At 34.2% G+C, this 23,325-nt stretch overlaps 1 protein-coding gene across 1 annotated transcript in view; it reads right to left on the bottom strand.

The window, feature by feature from the left end:
• Positions 1 to 23,325, bottom strand: part of CSMD3 (CUB and Sushi multiple domains 3) — a 1,322,573-nt gene that overhangs the window by 829,409 nt on the left and 469,839 nt on the right. Inside the window, exon 6 of the mRNA XM_043879976.1 lies at positions 8,960 to 9,072. Within this exon, the coding sequence (XP_043735911.1) occupies positions 8,960 to 9,072 (113 nt within the window). The remainder of the gene's footprint in view (positions 1 to 8,959; positions 9,073 to 23,325) is intronic.

Here is a 23,325-nt window from a genome sequence, read left to right as displayed (position 1 = left end):
CAATCACTTACATTGTGTTTGACTACTTCTACCTGCTGTGATTGACTGAAGCCCTTTGTAAGTCATTTTGTGCAATTATTGAGTCATTACTAGAAACTAAATTTACTTGTTCAATATCTTAATCATCTCAGCAGAAATATAAAACAGTGAATTTTGTTTATTAAACACCAGCTTCATCAATTATTTTTTATTACTGCTATTCTTCAGGTGATGTGCCCTCACTAGAGATGGTAAATGTGAAGATTTAAGACTCCTTATTGTGACCAATATGCTGCCAAATATATTCATATATAAATGAATGTTAAATAGAACAATAAAGAAACACCATGTGGTACTACCTTAAAACAATGGCAAATTTTGTAATACTTTGTCTTAAATTTTTGTATACTTGGAAATACAAGAAATTCACATAATTAAGACTAAAAAAGTATTATTAATTAATTAAATTTATAATAATTTAAAGTATTGGATAGAAATCACATTAACTGAAAGGGAAGTGTTAAATCAAAGTTAGTTGGGATAATAAAGACAGTAAATAATGTAGACAATGTATTTTAAAAAAATAATTGAAGCTGTAAGTGTAGCTTGAATATTATTAAATCAATACAGAATATCTTTTAGGTTTACATAGGAAAGATAATATGTGTATTTCCTTGAGGAGAATAGTTTTTCACTTAATAAAAGTAGGCTATTTTGAACATCTAAATATTTGTACTTCTTGTTACCATTAATCATTTTTCTGTGAACTTTCTCATTCTTTGATTACCTTGGATTCCTCTTATTTGGGAGAGTTCTTGTACAGCCTTGACTGAAAATTATATTATTTAAAGCTCAATCCTGGCTTCCCTAGTGGCTCAGTGGTAAAGAAGTCACCTGGAATGCAGGAGACCTGGGTTTGATCCCTGGGTCCAGAAGATACTCTGGAGAAGCGAATGGCTAGCCATTCCAGCATTCTTGCCTAGAGAATTCCATGGACAGAGGAGCCTGGTGGGCTACAGTCCACACAGTCCCAAAAAGTCAGACAGACTAAGCAACTAACACTTTCACTTTCAAAGTCCAACCCACATGTCAGTCTTGAGAGTCATGTTTTCAGATCAAGAGGCAAGCCTGGAAGACTCAGTTAACAGAGCTTTACCAAAAGCCATTACTAGTGAAAACTCAGGACATTCTAAGAGAGAAGTTCTCCCACCATCTGCTAGGAATAAGAAGTATAAGCTGCACTTCATATAAAATCTTTCATGGAGGATAGAGGTTAGTGAGGATAGCTCAAAATTTTATACAGATTTGTTAAAGTCCATCTGCTAAAGGAATTAATTCTGAAGTCTTACAGCACTGATTTATGGAAAAATATAAGCCTCTTAAATACATACTCACATTCAGTAGCACAGCATAACATATGTTTTGGGTGGCAGAAACATATGAGTGAGTTAACAGAGAGCCAGGACCCTGCCACTGGTCCATCATGGGAAGGGAAAAAGAAAATTTATTATAGAATATGTGGTTAAAAGAGTTCTAGCCAGACTGAATGGAAGACCTAGCAAAAGGTATGGAGTACAATCAGAAAGGTAGACAACTGACCATGCTAAAATCACAAATTACGAATTGCCTGTGGACACCAGTAGTGGTATCTGCAGAATTCTCAGGTACCAAGAAATGAAGTCTCCACTGAAAGCAGCTAATATGTCTGACTAAGAACTGGGGTTTATACATGACCAGTAGGTTTCAACTCATCACTATGAGGGTTCAAAAGATATCACTTATAACTAGAAGTTTTCTTTAAAAAGGAGGAGGTGGCCTAAACCATGAAAGTTTGAACGTTACCCCAAGAAAGCTGAGTTAACACAAAAGAGACTTTTATCATAGCAGAGGTTGTGAAGTTTTAACTTTATTCTGTCAATAGTAGGCATGTATGATCCAAATTAAAATGTAAATCAAAAATTTTTTCAGTTTTATGGTCATCAAGTACTATATTTTAAACCTGCTAGATGTTTTAGTACATGATTTACATTAAAACTGGATATTTGATAGATTATCTCCTATGAATAACAGTTCTATTGATACTTGAAGATAGTAATCTAAATTCCATTTATTCTACTAAGATATATCTTGGTTTTCACAAATTCAATGAGATATTAAAATAAGGTTAATATAATTTGACTTTCACTCTTTAAGATATATCAATAATGGGTTTGTGTATACATATGTTTGTGTATATCTGTATTTGTGTGTGTGTGAGCTTCCCTGGTGGCTCAGCTGGTAAAGAATCTGCCTGCAATATGGGAGACCTGGTTTTGATCCCTGGGTTGGCAAGATCCCCTGGAGAAGGGAATGGCTACCCACTCCACTATTCTGACCTGGAGAATTCCATGGACTGTATAGTCCACTGGGTCACAAAGAGTTGGACATGACTAAGCAACTTTCACTTTCATATATTAAACACATTAAGAACACAGAAAATGTAAGCATCATAGTGCTTTTTTTAAAGTAACAATCTGCAATATTTCCCTTTTTATCTATAAGTTAGGGTTCTTCTAGTATCAATGTTATGAAGACGGATTCTTTAGAAAACAATTAAATTTTTTAACAGAATCTCAATCCAGTATTTAATATGCTGATTTACGTGACTACTTCTCTACAAATTTCAAATTCCATTTGAAATTAAATGGCAATTACTCAGTTTACTGTTAAATACACCCGTAATTTATGAACAGAATTTTAGGTTGGGAGATATATGACTGGCAAATAAATTTTAAGGATTGAAATGAAAACATAAATATAGTCAGCTACAGCTAAGTTATGGTGGTGGTTTAGTTGCTAAGTCTTGTCCGACTCTTGCAACCTGTTGGACTGTAGCCTGCCAGGCTCCTCTGTCTATGATATATCCCAGGCAAAAATACAGGAGTAGGTTGCCATTTATTTTTCCAGGGGATCTTCTTGACCCAGGAATTGAACCCATGTCTCTTGCATTGCAGGTGGATTCTTTTGCCATTAAGCCACCAGGGAAACCCCATAGTCAGCTATGGAAGAATTTAATTCTAACATCATTATCAACTAATATGGTCAAAGGCCTTAAATGTTACATTGCCATAACTACAAAATATACAATTATATCATGCAAGAAAATGTTATCAGGGAGTTTTTAATGGTTGTTTTAGACCAAGGGTTACTTAGACCATTCTGACAACTAAATATATTTTAATTATTTCCATAGGTTCTGTGGACATTATATTAGGTTGATGAATCTCATAGACCAGATAGGTTCATAAAGACAGAGAAGTAAAAGAAGTTTCTTTTTTTAAGTATTTCAAGGTAAAGTAACTATTTAGCACTAAAAGATACATGATGATATAATGGTTACATTGTTATTCAAATCAAAAGGAAATAAAACAAATGACAAGATTAGGAACTATTTTCAAACTCTACAGACCAACAGAACTCAACTTCCTATTCTCTTAAACTCAGTAAATGAAATATCTAGTTTAATTTATGAGGCTTCCCGGGTGGTGCTAGTGGTAAAGAACTTGCCAGTCAATGAAGGAGACATAAGAGACACAGGTTAGATCCCTGGATTGGGAAGATCCCCTGGAAGAGTGCATGGCAGTCCACTCCAGTATTCTTGCCTAGAGAATCCCATGGACAGACGAGCCTGGCAAGCTACAGTTCATAGAGTCACACAGAGCAGGACATGACTGAAGTGACTTAGCATGCATGCACAGTTTATATAAGCTTAAAATAATGCAGTTCGCCCATGTATGAAAAGGGGATTAAGATAAGGATTCAAATTCAGCTTGTGAATGTTATCTCAAAATGTGGTCAATTAAAATAGAAACAATACCTACTAACATATATATAAACTTTCCAGGTGGCTCAGTGGTAAAGAATTTGTCTGCCAGTGTAGGAGATGCAAGAGATATGGCTTCGATCCCTGGGTAGGGAGGATACCCTGGAGGAGGAAATGGCAACCCACTCCAGTACTTTGCTTGGAAAACTCCATGGAAGAGAAGCTTGGCAGGCTACAGTCCATTGGGTCGGAAAGCGTTGGACGTGACTGAGTGACTGAGCACTTGCACGCGCGCGCGCGCACACACACACACACACACTCACAGACGTATATCACTGACTATTTCTTAAATTGTGCTGACAGGGCTATGCCCACTGTCTTTATCAGAAAAATAGCCTATGTGTCCATGTGCTATATTCCCATGAAAGTAAACTACACTTAAATTATCCAAACGAAAAGGGTTTGATATTCTGTTACTATATCATGCTCCCACCTTCAATCCTGAAATCATAAACATGACTCACATTAATAGTTATTAAGTTAGAGGAGATATTTCAAGATTAGATGCTGAAATATGATTCCCTGCCTTTGTTTAAACAATGTATAAAGGAAAATATGAAAAGCTGATTGTCTAAGCAAAATTAGAAAACAATGCATTTAAACAGAATTGCTTTGATGTTGTGCTCTATTTTCAAACTTTATGATTTTTAAATTCTGTAATACAGAGGAACCTGTTTTTCAGTTATACTTTCACAAAAACTGTATTTTAAATTTGAGTTCTAAGGAAAAGTGCTTTTTTCCCCTGGAGAAATATGGACACCATTTGTGATAGTGAGAAATAAAAAACTTAACATTTTTCCTTTTAATTGTGATTGCTGGATTTAAATTTTATGCTTGATCACAATTTTTTTTTAACTATCTGTACCTCATGGTTAGACAATGTGCTTCTCATTCTTCGCATATGGTTGATTATCTCTTTCATTAAATAGTATCTTTATTCACTGCATGTCTGAGTTTTACTAAAAGAAATCCTAGTATCTTTTGATTTGCACCAAGATAACATGTCTAGCTATTGTGAATATTTTCACTCTTTGGGAAACCAAGGCTTAAGACAACTCAGATAGCAATTAGTTGACTTCACAATTCAACACTGACCTTCTGACCATCAAATTCTATTCTTTCCCACTATATTATGCTGCATCCCTGATAATTTCATTTATTTTGTTCAGTGACGGTGCACACACACTTATGTCAAAACCTTTCCAAATGTAAAATATAGAGTAACTACTTTGAAGTTATTTCCAAATGAAATTATGTGCATCTAAAATGCCAAGGGCCTCAGTGTAACTGGAGTTTATGTGAATTTTCAATAGAATTTGAAAGGTCTGTCCATTAAGTATGATTTTCTTACCAAAAAGATGCACTGCTGATCTGAAAATGCTAATCCCTTTTAGAATACTATAAAACATTTTTATACATAAATTGAAAACACACTCTATTACTATTGGCATACCTTTGTTGAATTAAAACTAAGAGTCTACAAAATGTTGATATGCATAAAAAGAATCATATCAACAATACTATGGAAGACAAAAGAAAAATCAAACTGTGATAAAACCTATAAAGATTTAGAAGACTATAAGATTACTCATATATTTAGATATTTGGAATTATTTAAATGCTATAATTCCTAAATATGCATGCCAAAGATAATTTTATTAATACAGCAATTGTATCTTTGTATATTAAAAAAGTGTGATACACCAAATAACTTAAAATGAAACTGCAATGATAATATTTCACACTTGAATAACTGATGCTTATGGATAAAAAATTATAGTTTTTAATAAACATCATGTAGAGGTAAAATTTTCTCTATGGTTGTCATCTGAAAATCTCCTTCCAATTTACAAATTAAGAAAAAATGATCAATTATCCATGCAAATAGGAAATAATAGATTTTAGGTTTATAATAAAGATAAAGTGACAATAATATGGGGATTTCTATAAATAAATAAGAGAACTTAAAAACACCATAGATTAAAAAAAAGTTTCACTATTATGTGTGAAGTAGCACTATTCAAGTTCTCATTAGAAGAGATTAATGGAAATTAAATATAAGAATCTTATTTAAAATCAAAGACTAATATGGAAAAATGATATTGAAATCTTCCTTTGAGGGAGAATTGAAAATTTAAAAAGGAAAAGTTTTAAAGCATAGAACAGATAATAATAGAACTTTAAAAGAAATTCCCAATATAGATAAATTTGGGGGGTATGCTTTATTTGTTTTAGATAGGAGTGAATATATTCAATGTGGGACCAAGGGGAGGAAAAGTATTTTCTGTACCAAAGACATTTCATTTAAATCATGATTATTCTCAATACTTTTGGGTCAGAACATAATATTTGTCAGTGTGTATCCTCAACCTCTACTTAACCCTATTTAAATTGCTGTATATAAAATAATAAATAAGCCAGTCTATAACATAACTGAAAGGAAGCTCTATGGGGGAAAGCATGTTGCTGTATCTATGTGCCTACACTATCAATTATAGGATCAATTATGGGGCAAGCTATTAAAAATAGCTAATGGTACTAGGGAATCTTTGGAGTTTTTAGTTTATTTTCATAATATTTTATAAATAATACAGATTAAACAAAAACATGGGGAAAAACATCAATCTTTGGAAACAGAATATAAATCAATAATAATTACAAGTACTCAGTAAGTATTTGAGTAATTAGGAAACCATGCCACATGGAGACCTGGTGGTGATTTTTGAGTAGAATATTCCACAAAATTTTCTATTTTGAACTGGTTACAATTTAGATACTTCTGAAATTATATGGTAGCATGAAATAATCTAAAAATCACGATTGTCATTTCATTTCTGGGCATGTATTCAGCACATCAGATTATGGAATTATGAATTTTATGGCTATTTAAGTTAGCCTCGCAGAGTTTTTGTTAATCCAAATTTCTTTGATTATAGTTTCAATAATTACTTCTTCAACTGAACTACTGTGGTTTAGGTAAAATGCTTTTTGAAGATACTGCAATTGGAAAAATCAAGGCTGAATCAGGAAAGTTTTAAAAGGATACAGTGCAAAGGTGTGCTTTTATATATTAAAACTTTTCCTTGATTTTATTATAAAATCATAGCTTACATTTTCTCAGGCCACCTTATTCCCTCTATAAGTGTGAAGATACAGATTATACCTAAAGTCATCCTCATTTGAGCTCCTTTTCCTGCTGAATATAGAAATAATTCATATCCCATAAAACACTCCCTATTTTTGCTTCAGTAAATTTTTTTATATGTTACTCTTCAGTGCTGAAACTGGATAGGCAATGAAGGAAAATCAAATTGAATCTTGAAAATACTATAAACGTCAATTTAAGATCAGTCAGTAGAATACTGATAATTAAGCACACAAATCTACTAACAATTTTGTACTACTGTCTTATAATGTAAAACAACCTATCTAAAGATACCATTTTCATGAAACCATACAGCATAAAGCAAATGAAATACCACTTTATTTTTTAAGACAGGACATCTATTTTTTTTCCTCTCTCCAAGCTGTACATTTCCAATATAAAATAAGTGCTACTTTATTTCTATTCAGATAAAGAGTACATCTTACTAAAGGATTCCATGAATTAAGCAGAAAGGATCACCACATGAGTCAAAGATGATAGTCATTTGAATATCTGCCATGCCATCTGCCTTAACTTATTGCAGAGGGAAATCAGAGCCATAAAATCATGTGAGTGGAAAACTCCATAAGGAAAGGGGTGAACCCAGAAGTAAAGAGGCTCTATAAAAACTATTTATTTTCAATTGAAAGTCCTCTTATTTCTGAAGTACATAAAAATTTTAAAAATTTAAGTAAAAACTCAGCAAAATGTGATTGTAAACTTAAAGATGACACTGGCTAAAATCATAACATTTAAGTAATATGCCAGTTATTTTTAATAAAATAAAGGAAAACAAATTTTTCTATAGATATTTAATTTTCATTTTAAAAATATAAAGTTTTATGAGCTAATGGATATACTAGACAATATATGCTATTGTAAGAGATGTTAATACAATGCATAGCTTTAAGAGAAAATCTGCATTCATGTTTCCATTTGAATTAATAACTTTACAATAGAAATTATATATTTTTCTACAGTGGACTTTGTCTAAAATCTTGAGTTAAAATTTTAGGAATTTTTATTACAGTGATACCCAATACACTATTACAAATTCCAATCATATTAACCTTTTGCTATTATTGTGAGAAATGTATTGACAGGGTAGCTGTAGAAAGGTTGCTTGTATACAAAATATAAATTGTTGAAATCTATATTCCAGAAAACAATATGTAGTCTAATACTATTTTAGTTATTAACTATAAGCTGCTGAAAGCCATCATATTAAATTCCCAAAGTGTTTAATACTGAAGATTACTAAAAAGGAAGGTATTGTAAAAAAAAAACCAGATAAATGGAAATATGTAACTGTGGCAATGTTCACTGAATAGTAGCTAATACACTGCTGAGAATGAAATGAATTATTTACTTAAGTAGTCTGAGGATAAAGTGCACTAAATCCACATAATATTACTAAACAATACAGAAGACACATTTTTATTAATACTCCATCTTCATAATAATCAAGTTCTAAACAGAGTTTTTAAAGTTAATATAGCAAATACTATATCTCACTTATTCAAAATTATACCTGTTAATAAAAATGATAGACAGCAATCTTAACAAGGTAACTAAAATAGTATCCACAAAAACACTGTATACAGAAATGGATTTCAATTGATGAAGAGCCTGTTTAGAATTTTCTGAATTTTCTGCAGTGTTTTGTGGTACGTTTAGGTAGCATGTTCCACTGCTGAAGCACTTTCTTAAAGATAAATATTACATGTTACACATTACCTTTTAGAGGTTATAATATTCTTTATTCTGGACAGTGTGCTATAAAATCCAACTAACTTTTATACTGCAATTTAGTTATGATCACAATACTGCCTCACCAAGAAAATGATCATGTTTGCTTACTCAAATTACCATGTTTAACAGCTAAAGATATTTTGCCTCTATCATAAAATGCAGTTGTGTATACCAAAATCATTTTACACATCAAAAGAGGCAGAGGTATTAAATAGATATACCTTGGTATGGAGCACTAAATCCACGGTACCGGTGATTGCTGTCTGTAACAAAGTGCAGTCTGAGCCAGTTTTTGTTGCTGATAATTGGTGGTGGTATATTCATTCCAGATAACCTGAATTATGGAAGACAACAACAAAAAAATTTAAAAAGCTTTTGAGTAGTAAACATTTTCACTGAATTGGGACCCCAAAAGGTTTACCTGTGTACAATATTCATAACTTTTCACTGCTACCTTTTTAAGCACAAGTGAAATAGTTGTTTTACGCATAGAAAAGTATAATTTCAAAATTAGCTGTTCCAATCAGGTTGCATATAGGAGTAAAATCAGCTGGAAACTCAGTGTAATTTTTGATTCTCCCAAATTTATTAAATAGACAATAATAAACATAATGGCTGCTTAGCTAATAGTGTTGGTCACTGCATAACCTACATATGTATTGATATAGTATAGTTACAAAACAGACTTTAAAGCAATTGATATAGTTTTTTCCATTTTATATATTTTTAACATTTCACATTCAATGGAAGATTTCACTATTTCATTTCGAAGAACAAGCACTATTTTAATGTAATTTCATAGCATTGTATATTTGCATGATTAGCTCATTATAATACTATAAAGCACTAGAGTTCTGCTCCAATTGATAGAAAACAGATTGTATTTTGTATATATACTTAGTCACCATGTATCTAGTCACAAAGATTATTGCATAATCTCCTTAAAGCAAATATTTAAAACTATGCCCCAGATATTGGTCATGATTAACAGATGAAATAACTTTCTTGCTCTATAATCTTTTGAAGATTTCCAGCAAAGCAGTTTTTCCTGATTTAATTCAACAAAACATACCACTGTATAAACCTAACTATTTAAATAGTAGATGTGTGTTATAAAGCCAAGGTAAAATGCTCTCAAAAGACTATTATATTGTGAAGCAGAATTCTAGAAAAGGTTTCCTAATACCAATATATGACATATCTTTCCCAATCCTCAAAGCCTATACTTTTCTTCCTTACTTCATAGGAAGACAAACTAGACCACTCGGGGGCGTGTGTGTGTGTGCGTGCATGTGTGTGTGTGTGTGTTGGGGCAGGAGATTACAACTCTTCTCTCAATGCTTGGCAGTATTCATTCTCGGAGACAGGTATGGGGAGATCAGAATATCCATCCTTGCACATGTTATCAGTCGTGAAGTGTAGACAGTGAAGCAAAAACATTTTATCCTACATCCTTCCCTTTTATTCCCCTAAAATCACATTTCCTAAGACGCTTGGGAGCTAGCCATCACTTTTAGTGGATAACCACCTGCCAAAGAACAAAAATTATGAATTCACATTTATTGTATCACTATGCCCAAGAATGTATACAATGGGCTTGGCAATATTACTGTGAAATCCAATTTTCATGGATTCTAAGATGAACAAGGTGGGTTCTATCACATATGTTTCTGATTTCTCCACCAGCTTTGGAACAAATTTTCTTTAATTTACCCCTATCAGTGTATTAAACTGATACAGAAACGGTATGGACCAAACCGTACAGAAATGGTACAGACCTACCAGAAGCAGAACACATTAAGAAGAGGTGGCAAGAATACACAAAAAAAACTATACAAAAAATATCTTAATGATCCCAGATAATCAAAATGGTGTGATTACTCACCTAGAGCCAGACATCCTGGAGTGTGAGGTTAAGTGGCCTTAGGAAGTATCACTATGAACAAAGCTAGTGGAGGTGATGGAATTCCATATGAGCAAAACATGATGCTGTGAAAGTGCTGCACTCAATATGCTAGCATATTTGGAAAATTCAGCAGTGGCCATAGGATTGAAAAAGGTCATTTTTCATTTCAATCCCAAAGAAAGGCAATGCCAAAGATTGTTCAAACTACTGCACAGTTGCACTCTTCAAACACACTAGCAAAGTATGCTCAAAATTCTCCAAGCCACGCTTCAACAGTATGTGAACTGAGAACTTCCAGATGTTCAAGTTAGATTTGGAAAAGGCAGACGAGCCAGAAATCAAATTGCCAACATCCGTTGGAACATAGAAAAAGCAAGAGACTTCCAGAAAAACATCTGCTTCATTAACTATGCTAAAGCCTTTGACAGTGTGGGTCGTAACAAATGTGGAAAATTCTTAAAGAGATGGAAATACCAGACCACCTTACCTGCCTCCTGAGAAATCTGTATGTAGTAGGTCAAGAAGCCAATTAGAACTGGACATTGAACAACACACTGGTTCCAAACAGGGAAAGGAGTACATCAAGGCTGTATATTGTCACCTGGCTTATTTAACTCATATGTAGAGTACATCATGTGAAATGCTGAGCTGGATGAAGCACAGGCTGGAATCAAGACTGCCAGGAGAAATAGCACTAACCTCAGATATGCAGATGACGCCAACCTTACGGCAGAAAGCGAAAAGGAACTAAAGAGCTGCTTGAGGAAAGTAAAAGAGGAGAGTGAAAAGGCTGGCTTAAAACTCAACGTTCAAAAAAATAAGATCATGGCATCTGGTCCCATCACTTCATAGCAAACACATGGGAAAACAATGGAAACAGTGAGAAATTTTATTTTCTTGGGTTCCAAAATCACTGCAGATGGTAACTACAGCCAGGAAATTAAAAGACACTTGCTCCTTAGAAGAAAATCTATAACCAACTCAGACAGTATATTAAAAAGCAGAGAAATTACTTTGCCAACAAAGGTCTGTCTGGTCAAAGCTATGGTTTTTCCAGGAGTCATGTATGGATGTGAGAGTTGGACCATAAAGAAAGCTGAGCTCCAAAGAATTGATGCTTTTGAACTGTGGTGTTGGAGAAGACTCTTAAGAGTCCTTTGGACTGCATGGAGATCCAACCAGTCAGTCCTAAAGGAAATCAGTACTAAATATTCATTGGAAGGACTGATGCTAAAGTTGGAGCTCCAATATTTTGGCCACCTTATGTGAAGAACGGACTCATTGGAAAAGATCATGATGTTGTGAAAGATTGAAGGCAGGAGAAGGGGATGACAGAGGATGAGATGGTTGGATGGCATCACCGATTTGATAGACATGAGTTTGAGCAAGCTTTGGGAGTTGGTGAAGGGCAAGGATTCTGGCGTGCTGCAGACCATGGGGTCACAAAGAGTCGGATACGGCTGAGCAACTGAACTGAACTGAATCAGTGTCTTATTTCTTCTTTTCTTAGCATGACTGTCCATAAGTAGAGCTGGCTGTTTTTTTCTTTTTTTAACTGCATCTGAATTGAGTAAATAAATATATGTAAAATACATGCTTAATTTTAAAATTCACCTTTTAAAAATTACTTCATTTCTTTCAGAAAGTGCAGTATCCAGGTTATATTTAATTTTGTTTGCTTTTTGGGTTGCTTGGTTTAAACAAATTTCAATGAAAATATTTGGATTTCATAAAATTATATTTTCAGTACATAGCATGCCAGGATTTGATTTATAATTTTATGCTCTTCAATTCCCTAATTCAATGAGCATAAACATCCATTAGGGAAAGTTTAAATTATTTTTGATAGGCTGCACACATTTCTAAATATAAAGAGAATATAATACATGGATGGCTGTAAAAGACTAAAGTATACAGTATGCACAATGACCTTTAGAAAATCCAACAGATGAGAAGCAACTCAACAAGGACATCAAGAAAAGCGTGAGAGGAAAGAAGGTGATACAGACAATAAAAATGATAAACTTTCCACCTTTCTCAGCAACATCAAAGATAATTCCAGCAACAGAATGGAGTAAAAAGGCAAGTAATAGCTACTATGGAACTATAGTTTATAAACAGAATTCAGGTTCAGGAATTGAGAAAGACAGAACTGAAGATGTTAGAGCAGAATTATCTAGAAGCAAAATGTGCATGAGGTAGAGCAAAGAATGACAATTTAACAGAGGTGGAACCAAACAGATATTCCTAACAGATCAGTGCTTATTCTCATGAAGCATAACAGTAGACAAACCATGACACCGAACTAGAACTAGAAATCAAGTGCACCAAAGACCCACTTGCCACCAGAGAAGAAAACTATTTAGCTTCATAAGGGAGTCACATGGAGTTTCCAAATTGCTCTTAGTATTGCTCACTATTTAAACATGATTTATACAATATGACTTCATGACTTATGAAGCAATCAAGTAAATGAATTTCCATATATGTGCAATATATTTCACATGTTATCAGGAGGTCTGAGAAATGGAGGTCTGAGATTATGTGCCAACTAGAAAGATTACATTAAATTAGCTAATCATGATAAATAATTTATTAAATACTAACAGAGATATTTCTTAAATATAACTCATTGTTATCCCTATATGAAGCTACTATGGTCACTTGAAGGTAGGCCCATATGGATTCATTTTAGTATAAAGTCAGTTAGAATCACCTCTTGGTACTGAAAGAGAATAAGTATACTCATTATTTACTGAGCATTTATTATGTGACAAACACTGATGTTAAGGGTTGGAAATATAACTGTAAACACCACCAACAAGATCTGTGGTCTTACAAACAAAGAAGATAACATAAACAAATGCATAAGATAATTTCAGAGGGTGGCAAAAGATATACCGGAAAAAAAAAAAAAGAGCAACATGATGAATTTCTAGCAATAACATTTCAATTTGTCTGTTATCTTCTGCATTTTACACTTGAAACAGCCATACTCATGATTTTATGTTGTGAAAGTGTAATTATTAACTTGGATTTTAGGAGTATTATATCAATAACAATAATACTAAATGTCATAAACTTGTTACCTATGATAGTTATTTATTCCCAAAAAGAATTTAAGACATGCCATTTGAGTTATTAATAAATTTGAATGAGCATAGTAAATTAATAATAGCATCAAATTTCATTGCATATTCAATATAGGATACTGACAATAATACGGTGTGATCTGCCATAATTAATCTTTACTAAAATTGCTTTTATTTACACAATTTTCTAGAGAAATAACTAAATCATAAATTGGCATTAAATTAAATGCAACATTTTATTTTTATAGATATTACCTTAAAAAATATGATTATAGGATTGCTTTAAAACTCAATTAAGTGTAAGAATACTAAAAGAACCAGAAGTCTTTACCATTTTTTTAAAAAGACCCTAGAACTATTCTGAGCTTATTCCTTTGGTTTATAACTCTCTTCTCAGATCCTCATTGCTGTCCTCGGTGGATCTCTGGTTCTCAACTTTCTCAAAATTAGCATTTCCAACAACAGATGTCATCTTTGGTGGTCTGATCTGTTTTCTCTCATCTTTAGTACCTATCGTAAGTAAGTAAAGTCGCTCAGTCGTGTCGACCCTTTGCGACCTCATGGACGGTAGCCTACCAGGCTCCTCCCATGGGATTTTCCAGGCAAGGGTACTGGAGTGGGTTGCCATTTCCTTCTCCAGATGATCTTTGCCACCCAGGTATCGAACCTGGTTCTCCCCACATTGTGAGTGAGTGAGTGAAGATGCTCAGTCGTGTCCAACTCTTTGTGACCCCATAGACTGTACCCCACCAGGCTCCTCTGTCCATGTGATTCTCCATGGAGTGGGTTGCCATTTTGTTCTCCAGGGAATCTTCCCGACCCAGGGATCGAACCCAGGTCTCCCGCATTGCAGACAGGCGCTTTAATCTCTGAGCCACCAGGGAAGCATTGTAGGCAGACGCTTTACCGTCTGAGCCACCAGGGAAGTTTATAGACACAGTACCTATAAACAAAGTCAAATCTAAACCCATGATTTTTCAAATCATCACCTGCCTGACACCAGAATTCTCCCACTTCCTCCTAATTTTACTGCTTGCTCTTTCTTGCTCTCTCTCTCACCTCGTCCCTGCTCTCCTTCTTTTACCTCTTTTGACCCTCTTCTTTCTCTGGGACTGAGATAAAATTCACTCTTCATACTTCCTAGTTCTCCAAGATTGTGTTATCAGGTTAATTGTTTTATATTGAGCTCTAATTAATTTTGAAAATTCATTATTTCATCTTAACTCAGGGTCTTTTCACATACTACTCTTTAAGACTGAAATAAGTGCCATGTTTTTAACATTTTCTTACTTTGTGAAGCAGCCTTAAAGTTTCAAGGTTAATATAAATGCCCATTCTCCTTCTCTGCCCTCACAGAGTACCTGTGAATATTCTTATCACATCATTTATTATTTTGTGTAATAGCAAGTTTTCTACCTTCAGTATTATTTTACATTTTCATTGAAAGTAGGTCATTAAGTCCATAGTGCTGAGCACAATGACTGATGAAAAGCATGTATACACTGAAATTGTTTATCAAGAAAATAAATGAATATAAACTTGGTACATGCCCTATCTTTCTGTATCTAAGCATTCATTCATATTTTTAATATAAATTGTCAATAATTCCATCTGATACCATTATCAAATGCTTTCATTCTTTTCTTTTTTTAAGGTCCATCTAAAGTTATATTTCCTTCAGAGTTCTTCAATTTTCTTAGCTGAAGGTTATTCCTCTGCTAAACTCTTCCTTTGGCACTTAATACTGATTTCATCTTCTTATATTCTATATCTTCTATATATTCCACAAATTATAAGAATTTGGAAAATGAGCCACACTGGATTTATCGTTGAATCCACAAGCACATTTCAAACTATAGATAATAAATGATGCTAATTAAATAAAGTAATCCCTTTTTACAAAATTTCTCAACGTGTGTGCTACAGAAACTAGCCACCAAAAATGCTTTTGGGGATGAGGGAAGGTACACTAGTCAAAAGGATTTTGAGTTATTCTTTTATAACTGTATCCTTCTCTCATAGTTTTTAAAAAATATGTTTTAACAGATAATTCTTTAAACGTATTGCAACAAAGACTCTCCTTTTTCCACATTTTGCCTTAAAGTCAAATAATATGCAGTGGAATTAGTTTAATGAACCCTTTCAGAAACCACTGATGTTATTTATGTCTGCTTAGGAATGTATTCCACAGTCCCAAGAAAAACCAGCATCTTTAAACACAGTCAAAATGAAAAACTAATAAGCTTTCTATTATGTTCTGCAGTATAAGTAGAAATACTATCTTAACAACAAAATTCATTCATTTATGGATGGCATCAAAAGCACTAATATTTCACTCTATTCAAGTCATGAATACTCTGTGTGTGTGATGTACAGAGAGTGACACTGATCAGACTGTACTTTTTTGTCACAGATTTCTGACTCTGCTCTTGGTTAGATGTTTGAAAGTCACTGGCCTACAGAGACATACAATCCTATATGGTTTTAGCAAGAGCATTAAGAAGCTAAGTATTATGTTATATAGTCCAATTTCTCAGAAGCCAGATGCAATAAAGAATTTGCAAGACATATAAGAGAAGTAGCCACACAAAGTGTTCTCTTTCCCCCTTTAGCCATATACCCTACTTATATATCCTTATCTGCACCCACACTCTGTTTTACCACTTATCCCCCATTCTACGATCTATCTTTCAGATATGTTATCTTATAAAAATTAGTTGCTGCTGAATAGTGTCATTTTTATCTAAACACATGCTTCAGAGAAATCCAGGTTTATACTTTAGATATAATGTGTGTGTGTGTGTGTATTCAACTACCAAGTTTTAACAAAGATAAACAGAATAGCTGAATAGTACTACCACCAATTAAAAATTAAACTTGTAATTTCAGTCAGTCAGTTCAGTTGCTCAGTCATGTCCGACTCTTTGCAACTCCATGGACTGCAGCAACCTGGCAAAAAAATTCCAGATTCTTTAATAGAGAATTTTACTAAATATATAAAGAACTGCAATAATTTTGCTCATTCTTTTCCAGAAAACATAAGAGGAGGGAACACTTCTCAACTCATCTTGTAAGGCTAGTATTGCCCTGATAATAAAGCCAGATTAAGTCAGTACAAAAACAAAAATACAAAATCAAAAACAAAATCTACAAACCAATTTATCTCATGAACTTAGATGCAAAATTCTCAATAAAATATTAGCATATCAAATCCAGAAAACTAGAAGATAATCATATATCATGATCCAGTGAGATTTATTAAGAGTTATATAAGGTTAGTTCAACATTTGAAAAATCAGTGTAATCCACCATCTCAACAGGCTATAGAACATTTAAATAATCAAATCAGTGGACACAGAAAAAGCATTTGACAAAATCCAGCACACATTTATGATAAAAGCTCTTAGCAAATTAGGAACAGAGGGAATATCCTCAACTTGATAGAGATCATATACCAAAAACCTAAAATACAATTAACATCACATTTAATGTTGAACCATTGGATGACTTTCATTAATATTAGCAACATGACACATCACTCTCACTCATGTTCTAGAGAATGCAATAAAGCTTAGAAAATAAATAAAAGAAACACATTGGAAAGAAAGTAACTGTCCTATTTGAAGATGACAAGATTATCTATGTAGGAAATCTCAACCAATATATAAAATGATTTCTAGAATAAATAAACACATTCAGCCAAGTCACTGGATACAAGATGAACATAAATCATATTTCTAAACAGTAACAATGAACATGTGGAAATTGAAATAGTTTAAAAAGCACAATGCAATTTAAAATTGTTTGAAATAGAATTAAATTCTGAGGTATAATTCCAGTACATAGCTTACAGGGTCTGTCTCAAAAAAATTACAAAATGCAATGAAAGAAATCAAAGACATAAATAAATGGATCGACATACCACATTCCTTCACTGGAGACTTAGCATAATAAAGAAGTCAATTCTCCACAAAATGATCCCCAAAACTATTAAACGTGTATTTAATACAATTCCTGTTGAAATCTCAACAAATTGTTTTCATAAATATTGACAAGGCAACTATAAATGTATACGAAAAGGTATAGATCCAGAAAATTTAAAACAAATTTGAAAAACAAGAATGAAGTGCAAATAAGCCATAGCCTTTTCAACAAGTGATGCTGAAGCAAATGGAAAATGATAAGCAAAAAATGAACCTTGATAAAAAATTTCATACTTTATGCAAAAACATTAGCCCAAGCTTCATGATAGACTTACATGTGAAACATGAAAGTATTATAAAACACTTTGAAAAACATAAAAAAGTAAATTTTGGGTATGTAGGCTAAATGAAAAGTTTTTGACTTTAATTCAAAACCATGATTCAGAAGAAAAAAAAAATTGATAAAGTAGGATTCATCAAAATTAAATACTTTTGTGATGAAGAAGACACTGAATAAAAAGATAAAAAGACAAGGTATAATATGGAAAATAATATATGCATACCACACCACCCTTAGGGCAGAAAGTGAAGAGCTAAAGAGCCTCTTGACAAAAGAGGAGAGTGAAAAGGTTGGCTTAAAGCCCAACATTCAGAAAACTAAGATCATGGCATCTGATCCCACCACTTCATGGCAAATAGATGGGGAAACAGTGGAAACAGTGTCAGACTTTATTTTGGGGGGCTCCGAAATCACTGCAGATGATGACTGCAGCCATGAAATTAAAAGACGCTTACTCCTGGGAAGGAAAGTTATGTCCAACCCAGACAGCATATTAAAAGGCAGAGACATTACTTTGTCAACAAAGGTCTGTCTAGACAAGGCTATGGTTTTTCCAGTAGTCATGTATGGATGTGAGAGTTGGACTATAAAGAAAGCTGAGCACCAAAGAATTGATGCTTTTGAACTGTGGTGTTGGAGAAGACTCTTGAGAGTCCCTTGGACTGCAAGGAGATCCAACAAGTCCATTCTAAAGGAGGTCAGTCCTGGGTGGTCACTGGAAGGACTGATGGTGAAGCTGAAACTCCAGTACTCTGGCCACCTGATGCAAAGAGCTGACTCTTTGGAAAAGACCCTGATGCTGGAAAAGATTGAGGGCAGGAGGAGAAGGGGACAATAGAGGATGAGATGGTTGGATGGCATCACTGACTCAATGGGCATGAGTTTGGGTGAACTCTGAGAGTGGTGATGGACAGGGAGGCCTGGCATGCTGTGGTTCATGGGGTTGGAAAGTGTCAGACATGACTGAGTGACTAAACTGAACCAAACTCATATCTGACAAAGTATTTGTATAGAGAAAACATAAAGACTTCCTAACCTCAACCAGTAAAAAAAAAGGCAAAAAATGAAAAAAATAGCAAATGAGCAAAAGATACAAATAGACATTATACTGAAGAGGGTATAAATTGGAAAATAAGTATACAAATCTTTATTCCACATTATTAACCATGAGAATATGCAAATGAAATTCACAGTAAGATACCATGAGATACCTGTTACAATACTTTAAAAAGAGTGATTCCACCAAATACAAGGTTATAGAGAAACTGGACCACCCATATACTGCTGCTGGGAATGTAAAATGTATAGCCACTCTGGAAAAGAGTACTATAGCCTCTTAGAAAACTAAAATTGTACTTACCATACAACCTGTAATTGTACTCTTGAGCATTATGCCAGAGATATGAGAGGCTTTAGTCATACAAAAACCTATAAAATAATCTTCAAAAACAGTTTGAGAAAACTCAAATTCTTCACAACAGATGAAAGATTCAATAAATTGTAGCACATCCATATCATGGAAACCTACTCAGCAATTAGTACAGTTCAGTTCAGTCCAGTCGCTCAGTCATGTCCGACTCTTTGCGACCCACTGGACTGAAGCATACCAGGCTTCCCTGTCCATCACCAACTTCCGGAGCTTACTCAAACTCATGTCCATTGAGATGGTGATGCCATCCAACCATCTCATCCTCTGTTGTCCCCTTCTCCTCCCGCCTTCAATCTTTCTCAGCATCAGGATCTTTTCCAATGAGTCAGCTCTTCGCATCAGGTGGCCAAAGTATAGGAGTTTCAGCTTCAGCATCAGTCCTTGCAATGAATATTCAGGACTGATCTCCTTTAGGATGGACTGGTTGGATCTCCATGTAGTCCAAGAGACTCTCAGGAGTCGACTCCAACACCAAAGTTCAAAAGCATCAATTCTTCGGTGCTCAGCTTTCTTTATGGTCCAACACTCACATTGGTAGGAAATGGCAACCCACTCCAATACTCTTGCCAGGACAATTCCATAGACAAAGGAGGCTGGCAGGCTATAATCCATGGGGTCACAGTCAGACATAACACACACACACACACACACACAGAGGCAGTTGTATGGAGAAGGAAATGGCAACCCACTCCAATACTCTTGCCTGGACAATCCCATGGACAGAGGAGCCTGGAGGACTACAATCCATGGGGTCGCAAAGAGTCGGACACAACTGAGCAACTAACACACACACAAACACACATGCACACACACACACACACTTTCTCTCTCTCTATCTGTACATGACTAGTGGAAAAACCATAGCTTTGACTAGATAGACCTTTATTGGCAAAATAATGTCTCTGCTTTTTAATACGCAGCTAGGATGGTCATAGTTTGTCTTTCAAGAAGCGTCTTTTAATTTCATGACTGCAGTCACCATCTGCAGTGATTTTGGAGCCCAGGAAAACAAAGTCTCTCACTGTTTCCATTGTTTCCCCATTTATCTGCCATGAAGTGATGGGACCAGATGCCATGATCTTCGTTTTCTGAATGTTGAGTTTTAAGACAACTTTTTCACTCTCCTCTTTCACTTTCATCAAGATGCTCTTTAGTTCTTCGCTTTCTGCCATAATGGTGATGTCATCTGCATATCTGAAGTTATTGATATTTCTCCTGATAATCTTGATTCCAGCTTTTTCTCCATCCAGGCTGGCATTTTGCATGATGTGCTCTGCATATAAGTTAAATAAGCAGGTTGATAATATACAGCCTTTACATATTCCTTTCCCGATTTGGAACCAGTCTATGTACAGTTCTAATGTTTTATATACAGTTCTAACTGTTGCTTCTTGACCTACATACAGATTTCTCAGGAGGCAGGTCAGGTGGTCTGGTATTCCCATCTCTTTAGCTAGTGGAGGTGATGGAATTCCAGTTAAGCTATTTCAAATCCTAAAAGATGATGCTGTGAAAGTGCTGCACTCAATATGTCAGCATATTTGGAAAACTCAGCAGTGGCCACAGTATTGGAAAAGGTCAGTTTTCATTCCAATCCCAAAGAAAGGCAATGCCAAGAATGTTCAAACTACTCAGCAATACAAATACAAATTATTGATGCACAAAACAACTTGTATGACTCTCAATTATGTGTGAAAGCAAAAATTGTAAGTGAGGAAAAAAAGAAATCTCAAAGAGGTTAATGTTGTACATTTTCACCTATAGAACATTTTTGAAATGGCAATATTATACAGATTAAAAACATGGTAGTAGTTGCCAGGTTTGGTGATATTGTGTGGGGGGTGTGACAGCACATGACTATGGCTATAAAAGTGTGGTTCGAGGGATTTTTTTGATGGAATTTTTTTGTATCTTGACTGTGGTGATGGTCACAAGAATCTATACTTGTGGTAAACTGCATGCAACTAAATACATGCACAGACACTTATAATGAATGCATGCAAAATCTGTGAAATCTGAATAAGTTCAATGGAATGTCTCAATGATTATTTCCTGTTGTTACATTGGATTCCAGTTATGCAAGCTGTTACAATTTCAGGAAACTGAATGAAGAGTATGTAAATGTTTCTGTATTAATTCTTACAGCTGAATGTAAATCTACAACGCCTCAAAATAAAAAAAATAGAAATCTTAAATATTGATCACAATTATTCACAAACTTAAAATAGCATTCTTCCTGCAAAAGGCTCCCAAAATTCAATTGTTTATCAACTGATGAATGGACAAACAAAATGTGGTACTTCCATACAACTGAATGTTATTTGGCAATAAAAAATGGAGTACTGATAAATGCTATGACACATATGAAGCTGGAAAAATTATGCTCAATGAAAGATACCAGTCACAAAAGACCACATATTGAATGATTCTGTTTATAGGAAATATCCAGGATATGCAAAACTTAAGAACCTGAAATTAGATTGGTGGTTGTCTAGGACTGCTATTAATGATGGTTGAGATGAGTAGTGATGGCCGCTGTGTATGAGTTCTCTTATTGGAGTAATGAAAAAGTTCTAAAATTAGATTATTGTAATAATTACAGAATTCTGAATTTATAATTAAAATGAGTTAATTCTAACATATGTGAACCACACTCAACAAGTCTATTAAAAATATCTAATGAATTAAAAGTAAAAGAACAGAAAATATACTATGAAAACATTAGTCATAAAAATTAGGGGATGGTCACACTAATATAAATAGATCTCAAAGAAAGGAATATTACTAGAGAAAATGCAGAATATTAGCTAGTGATAAATGAATAATCTAATAAATAAGACTAAATATTATCTAGTATTATTCATGTATTTTACATGAAGCAAAATTTGAAACAAACAAAATAATACATAGGCCATAAATATAGTTAGTCTTCAACAATCTTCACTTAGTTAGTGATAAAATAAAGTATACAGAGAATCAATAAAGATATTCAAGACCTAGGCAACTCTCAAAAAAATTTTCCTATATGACATTTATAAAATATATTACTCAGCAACATTTATTTTTTTTAGTGGACACAAACAAAAAGATCCTATTCTGGGACATAAAACCAATCTCAACAGTTTAAAAATAATTGGAATCTTATGAAGTATGTTCTCTGACCAAAATGAATTAAACTAAAAATAAACAACAAGGTCTTTCCTGGTGGCTCAGTGGTGAAGAATCTGCCTGCCAATGCAGGAGGCATGGGTTCAATCCCTGGTCAGGGAAGATCCTACCTGCCATGTGCAGCAACTATTAAGCCTGTGCTCTAGAGCCCAGAAAGCACAACTACTGAGACCTTGCATTTCAACTGCTGAAGCCAGTGAACCCTAGAGCCTGTGCTCTACAACAAGAAGCCACCATCATGAGAAGCCCATGCACCACAACTGAAGAGCATCTCCCATTCACCACAACTAGAGAAAAGCCGGTGCAGCAACGAAGATTCAGCACAGTCAATATATTTAGAAAATTATTAAAAATAAATAACAAACGCCCCAACATTCGAATCATAGGAGTTCCAGAAGAAGAAGACAAAAAGAAAGGCCATGAGAAAATACTCGAGGAGATAATAACTGAAAACTTCCCTAAAATGGGGAAGGAAATAGCCACCCAAGTCCAAGAAACCCAGAGAGTTCCAAACAGGATAAACCCAAGGCGAAACACCCCAAGACACATATTAATCAAACTAACAAAGATCAAACACAAAGAACAAATATTAAAAGCAGCAAGGGAAAAACAACAAATAACACACAAAGGGATTCCCATAAGGATAACAGCTGACCTATCAATAGAAACCCTCCAGGCCAGAAGGGAATGGCAGGACGTCCTGAAAGTAATGAAAGAGAATAACCTACA

This window comes from Cervus elaphus, chromosome 21, assembly GCF_910594005.1.
Source record: "Cervus elaphus chromosome 21, mCerEla1.1, whole genome shotgun sequence".
In the NCBI taxonomy this organism is placed as follows: Eukaryota; Metazoa; Chordata; class Mammalia; order Artiodactyla; family Cervidae; genus Cervus; species Cervus elaphus.
The sequence above is the reverse complement of the archived record's forward strand: the minus strand, read 5'-3'. Positions and strand labels throughout refer to the sequence as shown.